Below are 9,926 nucleotides of genomic sequence, written 5' to 3'. Positions count from 1 at the left end.
AGGAAATTTGTATAGTCGTGTGCAATTCTGTAGAAATTGGTATCAATTGACTATCCATTGTCGACAACAACGTCTGTCCGTCTATTATTCCATCCACAATTCTTGTAAACACTCTATAGGTCAGAGTCTTTGAGAGAACTTTGTTTTTCAAATTTTCAAACCCTACCACATTTAAAGTAGCGCAGCGATTTTAAGCATAGTTACTGCCCTTGTAAACTCCCTACACACAGGATATTTGAGATTGTTTTCTAAACTTGCTCAAATTTGCTGGAATTGTTTTGGCTAGTCCTATAGGACAGTGATTTTAGTTCGAAGAGTTGCTGTTCCTTTCACTGAACTTTTGAATGCGTTGTATGGGTCAAAGTTTTTCGAAATTGATTTACTATGAATATCAAAATTTACTATTGATTTCATATGTAGAGTTTACTTTTGACCCCCCAAACCGTGTTGCCTGACTATACTATGAATTATTTGTAAAATAAGATGGCGTGTCGTGTAATCTGTAGTCAGGTCTGTTATTTAATTCTGCAATTTGTAGTTTAATGTGTAGTTGTCTTCCTATTTCTACCCTCTTCTACTTCCCCATTATAATCATTTACTTGGATTTTATGTGTTTAAAGGAAAGGCGGGTTACCTTGTAATGGCCATGGGAAATTGTGCAGCAACGTTCACTGAAAATTAGTTTCCATAAATGAATGATTTGAAGTAGTTTTATAACACACTGATATTTAATTTGCTGTTGAATCAGGTGCACAATTGGTTGTATATTGCCTTCCATCTTCAGTTGGTCATTCATTCCTAATTGGATTATATGAATGAACATTGCAAATTCTAAGACATGAAACCAAACACCATGTGAAAGAACCAAAAATGTTTATTCAATATGTACACAATTAAATATTTTACAAATCAAATTAAATGTAGGTTGCCAAGAAACGAAACATACGGTCACCAGCAATTGAGTCTTTGGGCTATGTGTAAATGCCTGTCACAAAAGTAATGATTTAACGTTTTGAAATACATGTACATTCTCCTATGGTACTCTGACCTGGGGATAACATGGCGCCAACTTCAAATGATTCTGTTCCGTGGCTACATTTGGACAATATAAGCAAGTTAAGAAAATATATATTAAAAACTGTGACAAGTAGAGTATTTACCAGAGTTTGAAAATGCTGCAAATAGATATCAACTTTAAAAACAAAGGGTTTGTTTTATTTACATGAGGTTATTTTCGATGCTCCGAGGCAACAATTCTTCGATTTTTAATAGATGCGTGATTTTGAATTGCCAAGGGTTTATGACTACAAGGCCAAGGCCATAAAGGCTTTTTTTTTAAAAAAAAAACAAAGCCAAGAAATGTAACGTATCGTTTACAAGGAAGGGAATGCAGACTGGAGGACGACAATAAAAACCCAACCCATCAATCTTTATAACACAATTTAAGTAAATGTTTATGGTTACTATAGGGTTTATTAACGTTCTACTTTTCTGCACCGACTGGTCCAACCGCGCGTTGACAGTCATTTTAAAGCCAGTAATGTTTGTTTATATGAGATTATACCATTACACAATGGAAGCATGCGAGGTGTGATATCGACTGGACATAAAAAAATCTGGCGTCTGTCTTTATTAGTTTTATAAATTATCACTGCCAAAGCTTTTAAACAATAAGGAATGCCGATCCAGAAACTCCCATTTACTGATTTACTTACATTTTTAATGTGATTTTGATATTCGATATAAATGGTAGCCTTAAGATAAGGCTATAACTATAACAAATAAAATCGGCCATTATGGTTTGCTCCTTCTTACTTATATGTGGGGGTGTTGTTGGGGTAGATCCCGGCCATTATAAATGTGTTCAGGTGTATTAAACCATGCCGTCTACAAATCCTAACAGAACCTCTTTAAACATTATAATGAAACACTATGTACAAGACATTATATCATACAAAATCATGGCACAATATGTACATGTATATAACCGAGTTAATCCCCTTTAAAATGGAAGCTCAAATAAATCTCTTAGTTGAATTCAGTCTAGTTTACAATATGTACATGGGGTATACGAAACATTATTAAAAACATTAACTATTGATGGACTACTTTTAGCAGCGTATAATCGGGATTATAAAGTATGACCAGTCTTTATAATAAATAAAATACTAGTATACTAGAACTGCATAACTACACGTAAAATGAAATTCGGTTCAAAGTCCTACTTTTCTGCTCCATTCGGGCTAATGAAGACGGCCATACAGTGTGCTATGGGAGAAATTTTGCACTTGGGCCTACTTTTAATTTTTAATTTCAACTGTCAAGGGTTCTTTAACGTACACGGGGCCTAGGGTTTTTCCATCCGAACAACTAGACACTGTAAATGTATTCCTGGAACGTAAATGTATTACTTTGGTTGTCAGGTCACACATTTTGTCACAACGCCTTTAACGTTGACAGTATAGAATTAGTGACTACGTGGGTTGGTTTCAGTAAATTTATTGTGTAAAACCGATATAGTTTCCGTTAAGCGGTTTAGTAAAGACGTCCAAAGTGTTAATTTATATAAAGCCCCAATCTTATTATTGTCCATAATTGGTCTTCTGAGCAAAATTAGGGCGGAAACAGGAGGACCCGGAGAAAACCCACGAGGTTGGACAGGCGACCCTATACTCCTTGTCACGTACAACCGGGGAATCGGAACCACGCCAGTTGACTCAAAGACAAACCTTATGATACAACGCACACGCGCTAATCACTCGGTCATCCAACCCTTCTTACAAAATAAGGACATTCACCTATTGTAACTAATAAGAGATAATGTGCCTATAAAATATCGCACCCACCACTAACGTGGCCGTGTTGTCCTGTTATGAACCGCACTACACTCACCGAGATATCGAATTTACTCAAATAGGAGACTAAAACGTAATTAACGTTCTAATATTTTACCGTTATCTCAGAAGGAAAAATATGTGTGCTATACTATCTTAACATAAAATTGATTCAGCATTTTTTGTTATATCCAATGTTCCGGTGCTGTAGAGTCAATATAAAAAAAAATCCACACAACACGAAATCTAAAAAGAGTTCAAAATTTACCTTGCGTGCAACACTCCAATTTCAAATGCAATTTTCAGTGAAAAAGATATGTTCAAATGTCATGTCATGGAAAAATAATAAAAGTTGTAATGTGATAAATCTCAACTAAGTAAATCAATGCTTGTTATGTGAATCTATTTATTTCACAAATTGACTGGCTTCAATAGGAAATTAATCTGATATAGATGGAAACTGATAATCACACGCATAGTCAATTGAGCAAATAAGTAGTTATAAACCAGAACAATTTTCACTGACACACTCCACCATCAAGACACGAACGGTCGAATTTTAGTGTTTCTAATTTGTTTTCGCCTGGATAACAATTCTAAGAACATAAATATGGAGATGACGGCGAAAACGGCGAATATGGCCACAGTAAGAGATAAAACAACTGCAATTAACGGCATTGTCGAGTCTTGTTCATCTATCGCAATGTCTAATAAAGTAGGCGCTCGTTTCTTTTTAGCCACAGTTGGTAAAGTTTTAACTAGAGTAATATCATCTAGAGTGCAAATAAAATTCGTATCTTCATCAATCCGCGAATCACCATCATCATCCTCCATATTGATATTTTCTTCATCAATTTGTCCATCACAGTCATTATCTATACCGTCTCCCTGCCCGCCTTTAGATACAATATCCGGTACACATGCGCGATAGAGTTTGCTTAGTCTCATACCTAAGGGGAAGACTCTTCCGGTATTAATTTCACACATAAAGTATATAAATGAGGAGTTCGTCCATATTTTCATTATGATGCCATTGTTATATAAATAATGGGATATAATTTCAGAGCTAACATTGAACCACGGAGACAAGGTTGCATCCGAAAATGAAAATTGTTCAAATGAATTGGGGTCAGTTGAATTGAATGGAGATGCTCCATTTAAAACCAGGGGACACAACTCTGTACATGATGACGTCATGGTACATCGCACATATTGCTCTTGGCATGGTATGAAAAAGTCGTTTAAAATATATTCTTGCGTTTCTGTAATAACTATGACAGTTGTTGCGTAAACTTGGATTGGAATCGATGCCATTAAAGTCACATATTTTGCTGTTGGGAATTCCAAACTCACAGTTTCGTTGAGTGTTAAATTAACTTGAAACGTTGTTTGGTCTGTTTTCACAAGAACCTCTCCATCTTCTTCACCTGTAAACAGAAAAGTACAATATACATTAATTTGAGAAATATTCAATGGATAAAATTTGATTGGATTTACAAGAGTATCAAGCTATAATGTTATATGAAGGCATCAGAAGTGCGATTCCTGATGCTGACGATAAATATACCCCTTTAATTGTTTTCTAGGTGATTTGGGGCTCCCAATTTAGTCGAATAACCAAGCTTCTCTCAATTGTTGACGTCAATCCCGCGACTTGACGTTAATCAAGATGTACACCTTACCCGTCGTCTGCAACACAGACGTATAGCAAATTACCAATAGTTGAGACTAATTAAATACTACACTGGTATTATACTCTTCTGTTTCTGGATACATGGTTGACTATATGAAGACCTTGTGTACATAATACTCACAGATCAATAAACAAAAGTACATGGCTATATGTAAACGTAGAGGTGGCCAAAAACATTGGTTTTAATGGTCAAAACCTTAGTTGGAATTGATCGATCTGAACAATGTTGATACCAATACGTTTTAGTAAGATGAGATGGCCTATGGTCTGAGAAATAAAAGGCTTATTTTTAAATATTAAGAATTACATATGGTTGGGATAATCAATTTCTTCTCGACGTACATAATGTAAGACCTTTAAAATCGTGATTCAATTTTTGTTTCAAATATAGCACCGCATGACTTGTAGATACTGACATCCTCACAATGACGATTTCTGATCAAGTTTACAATCCTGCGCATCCAGATAACCCAGAACTATGATTATTTCCTCTCGCCGACAATCTGTGTTTCAGACAAATAAATTATAAATAACAACCGAATACATAGACAGTAAAATTACTCCACGAAATAAAAATAAAATGCTTAACAATGTTTTAATTAATTTTAAGAAAGTATTTAATTTTTTTACGTGATAAACAGACCCACAGAAATAGCGTACTTGCCATAATGACGTACTTAACCAGTTATAAAATATCCAATCGCATCTCAATACAGCATGTATAGAATTAATGTTATCCTGTGGTTTTTTTTTTAATTCAGTCTATATATTTCTAAGTTGCAATGATAGACAGTCCCATTTTTTCTCGATTTGAATCTAAAATTCTAATTTGCTAGTTTAATAAATATATTTCAAGCTTAAGCATGTCCATTAATTTGCATGTCAATGAGTTTCTTACAACTACTTCTGTGAGCCGTAAACATATTTAATATCCTCATTTAAATTTGAATTCGATTGTTAATAGATGCTGATTAAAAGACATTTCTATACACAAGATGTATATCTGAAATTTAGAATACTGCCGTCGTCGTTTTATCTTTAAAATATTTATGGTAAATTATGTATATTCCTTAAATGATGTGATGTATATAATTTGTGTGATAGATCCCAAGTGTCGATCTCATTACATCTGGTGCGTTAATTTGTTTCTAGCTAATTCTTCACTGTCAATATTTTGTGTCCGTAAGTAATGTCACTGTTCAGATGAAGCCGGTAATGTCGACAATTTTCTGTAAGCAAGTTTGAGGGACAATGTGGTGTGGGAGGGTGGAGGGTGTGTGTGTGGTTGGGGGCGGGGGTAGGGTACATAAAGTTCCCTATAAAACCAAACAAGTAACATAGTGCTGTGTGGAACAGGAACAAGAAACCAACATGGCGTCAACGCCCCTATCTTGGAGTCCCCCCCCCCCCACACACACACAGGTGAAGAACAATCACAACAAGACGGCTAACACTTGTGGACCAGGGGTCGGTTGCTCAAAACTAAGTTATAACGATCCGTTAAACTCTAACGGATCGTTGTCTTGCTAACATGACGTTTGTTAAGGGTTCGTTAAATTTCTGTTGCTGGAAAGTCAGTTTAATTATCCGTTACCTAACGGGTTGATTAAAGTTAATTCAAGAGAGGACTGTTCTATCTCAATAGAATAGATTAAAGTTTATATATAAAAATAAATCATATATTCATCTAAAAAGATCGAAACGGAGACTACACAATTCACACGGACAGACAGATTGTCTGCTAAAAAAAATAGTTTGTTCTGTAATGTTAGATCATGTCTGTCTCTATATATAGAAAGATGAAATTCTCATCTAAGTAAGTAGAGGGCTTTCGTAAAGAGCGTTCAGCGCCACCCAGTAGGTAGCCATGAGACTAATTAAAATAGTACACGCAATAAAAACAAATAAACACATAACCAGGTAGTAAATAAATCGTATGTTAGAACCTGGAGCAATCATTAATTCCGTGCAGAGTATATCTACTTAACGTCTAGTCAATGTATATTAATAACTTTACACAACATTCTTATAAATTTTGATTGTTAAATTAAAACCACAATGTTCCAATTAGCCTATCTGGGTTCTATATAATAACCAATCGTCTTTTGATTTCCAGATAGTAGAGCAGTTGCAATTAAAATAAGGAAATACATAAAATATTGGTTTCTCTTCTGATTAAGATACAAGTCTCTAGTTAATTTGTCGGTTTTTTTTAAAAGTAGCAACATAGAATTGGCCGCCCGCCATTCCGATAAGTCACAGAATAATAGTTAATGATAGTCTTCTGTAGAAATGCCACAAGCCATTGACTACATACGTTGTAAAAGATAAAATAACTGAAACATGTAAACATGATAATTACAATGTATCCCGCGAAGTGTTAATTCTTTTTGGCTTACGTTTAAATATACCTATTATTTTTCTAAAAATAACTACACCGTTAAGTCGTATTATTGAACAATGTTTTTTAAAGGTATTTGTTGATAATAACCACTGACTTAGAGTGAGACCTTTTACGTAATAATTAGAACTGTGATTTATGCAGTTCTTTGTCATTTTCTAACATCGCAGCTAGTTGGCTCACTTTGCCACGAAGTAACTTAATCTGACCTCGAAAACTAGCCCAATCTGATTAAAACACATATCCTATTTCGTTTCGTTTTTTATAGTACAAAATGTCGTTTGCTTGTCTTTACTACACTATGATCTGGAAGAGTTGTTATCATTGACGTGTTCTAGGTGATGTGAGAGATTAGCCGTCTATTACGGCGAGCTTTTGGCGTGAGCTGCATGGAACCGTGGGTAATCCACTAGAAACATCAATGCTGATTAGTTAATCAAATATCTGACGTCATATAGTCAAAAGCCGCTCGTATAACCTCTGACGCGACCTATCACTACAACTGGTCAGATCTTCATAGACCATCGAAAGTATAAAAAACGAATCGAAATATAGATCTGTATTTTAATCAGATTGAAACTAGCCATCAGTCGTTGCTCCTTTATACACAGTAACGCAGTCAAGGTATCATGCAAATGGTCAAGATATGTTTCTACGGCGTTATTCTGGTGAGACACGCAGTAACAATGATCTGAAAATTAGATCGTAAGGTATGTATTCGATTAAAGAAGCATTGTGGTTTTAATCCCCGACTTGTGTTATAAAGAACCGGTTCGCCGATCTAACTCCGCGGGGTTTCTTCTGGTCCAAGGTTTCCCTCCAGTGCTAAAGACTCCTGAATACACACGAATTATTGAAATACAGATGGAGCAGAAACGGAAAATGTTGAACTTTATTTCACTTCACGGTACCATGTCTGTCCTAAAATGACATAGCCTAGTAGACGTTAAAATTGAACAATATGTTAGTGGCTTGTGGACGTTAAATTGAACTATTAGTTAGTCCATAAATGATCTAGTTTTTACACATAACAAAACAGTGAATAAAACACAGCATTCTTACCTGTAATGTATAAAGTTAGATTGGCTTGCTGGTCAAATTTACGATAATAGAAATGTTTTCCAAACGAACTAGACAGTGGGATTGTTTCTATTGTTTTTAAATCTAATACGTCACAAACAGCGCCACCTTCTAATTCGTTAAAACGTAATGTTAACGCTCCTATAGTGCCATTTGCTGATAGGGTACACTTCGTCATATTATTCGTCTCTAAAATCAGGCTTTGAAATCTGTTTAATGCATGTGTAGTCTTCTCACCGTTATTTCCCTGCGTCTCGTTTTCAGTATTTCGATCAAAACTATTTCCAGACACATTAATCGTTGTATTATTTTGAACTGCATATACAATAACACGAAATTTATCATTGCTAACAGTAGCCACACTTGGAAGTAGGTAGTCTGTGCCCAAAGCATCAATCGGTAATAAAATTGTTATATCTCCTTTCGATCTCTTTAAATAAACAGACACTGCTTGAGACGATATTATTTGCCATCCTGTAAAAACCAACAAAACATTAATATAATTGCATTTGAAGAAACTACCGCGTACAGATTCACACTTCTATTTTAGGACATTTATTTAGATCATATTAAGCATGCCGTGTCTGGAGGACATTTTGTATAATCATGGTTAGGTTATGTGTTTTTCAAGTAACATGAGAGGAAGAACACCCTAATTCAAATTATTCCACATTTATATTGGAAATACATGGCGATTCTTATAAAAGAAATGGACTGTCGAGATTTTTAATGCTGAAGCAACAGGTGACTAAACACCATCAAAACGTCCCTGGTATGAAGAAGGAGCTGTCAGAGATTTCAAAGGGTTATCTGGGAAACGCATAATGTAGGCAACCAAGATTCCAGCAATCTGTTTGTATAATGGTGCCAAACCTCTAACTCAATATTTTAAATAACATTCGAAATCAAAAACACGAATTAGAATTCAATATTTGTCCATTTCAATCAATGTTGTTATCTTGCTGTGAAAATAAAGGATCCTAATAATATTTACATTTTAAAATCAGCACAAGAGTTGTGTACTCTATGGTTTCGGGAGTCATATGTAATGAACGAAGAATAACATTTGCTACAGGGCAAGGCGGAAGTAATTAGTAATGATTGATTCCCAAAAGACAAAATGATAATTTTAAGAATGTATAGAATTGAGTATGTGCTTTTAGACTCAATTTCGTCTTCTTCTGAGCCATACGCCCTTTAATGTAACGGTATTTAAAAAGGAAGTATTTACAGTACAGTACAATTAGGTTGCTCATCTTGGCATTCTAGTTGTTTTATCGTGTGTCAATTTACCGATTTTTCAAGTACCAGAAAGCATTATTATTACGATGGGAAGTCTATAATTAAATAATTAGTTCGTGTATTAAAGGCTTCGAAAAGGTTTAGCAAAGGAAGGAGGGTATAATTCTATATTTTGAACACACACAAAGTTCTTATTAGAGATTGATCTAAAAAACGAAACAATGAAGAAATGTATTTGTCTGAATCAAATTGGTAACTATATACCGTTAGAGTCGTTAAAGAAGGCGTTAAAGGCGTTAAAGAAAATTGTAGCAAGATCATTATAGGTAATAGGTTTAACGAGATCATGGAATTCAGAAATAATATAATATTGTACCTTTATAATGGCCTCCGTTCAAATCCATTAAGGCGGAGTAATTAACATTCAGTGTTTCTGATTGGTTGATAGTATTAGTATAAATAGTCCGATTGTCCAATAATTTAATGGTTAACAAAACATTTGTAGAATAGAGAGTTGTTGGCACTATATGGAGGTAAGCATCATTATTACACAGCACCAAATAAGGCAAGAAAAATTCTTTCCCGTAACTGGCTATCACGACAGCACCTAAAATAGTAAAAATAAAATAGTGAATTACTAAATACCCAGAAAAATAGCTTATATCAGATGAACTTT

At 34.7% G+C, this 9,926-nt stretch overlaps 1 protein-coding gene and 1 long non-coding RNA gene across 4 annotated transcripts in view; one reads left to right on the top strand and one right to left on the bottom strand.

Moving 5' to 3' along the window:
• The window catches only part of LOC130013173 (uncharacterized), a 78,833-nt gene that overhangs the window by 63,529 nt on the left and 5,378 nt on the right, over positions 1 to 9,926 (top strand). The window lies entirely within an intron of this gene.
• The window catches only part of LOC126824374 (uncharacterized), an 85,441-nt gene continuing 76,371 nt past the window's right edge, over positions 857 to 9,926 (bottom strand). For all 3 annotated transcript variants that reach the window (XM_050553591.2, XM_050553593.2, XM_050553590.2), the window contains 3 exons: positions 9,627 to 9,857; positions 7,991 to 8,482; positions 857 to 4,261 (listed from right to left, as the gene is read on the bottom strand). In XM_050553591.2, coding sequence (XP_050409548.1) covers positions 3,372 to 4,261; positions 7,991 to 8,482; positions 9,627 to 9,857 — 1,613 coding nt within the window. In that variant the 3' untranslated portion in view covers positions 857 to 3,371. The remainder of the gene's footprint in view (positions 4,262 to 7,990; positions 8,483 to 9,626; positions 9,858 to 9,926) is intronic.

This window comes from Patella vulgata, chromosome 6 (genome assembly GCF_932274485.2).
Source record: "Patella vulgata chromosome 6, xgPatVulg1.2, whole genome shotgun sequence".
In the NCBI taxonomy this organism is placed as follows: domain Eukaryota; kingdom Metazoa; phylum Mollusca; class Gastropoda; family Patellidae; genus Patella; species Patella vulgata.
The sequence above is the reverse complement of the archived record's forward strand: the minus strand, read 5'-3'. Positions and strand labels throughout refer to the sequence as shown.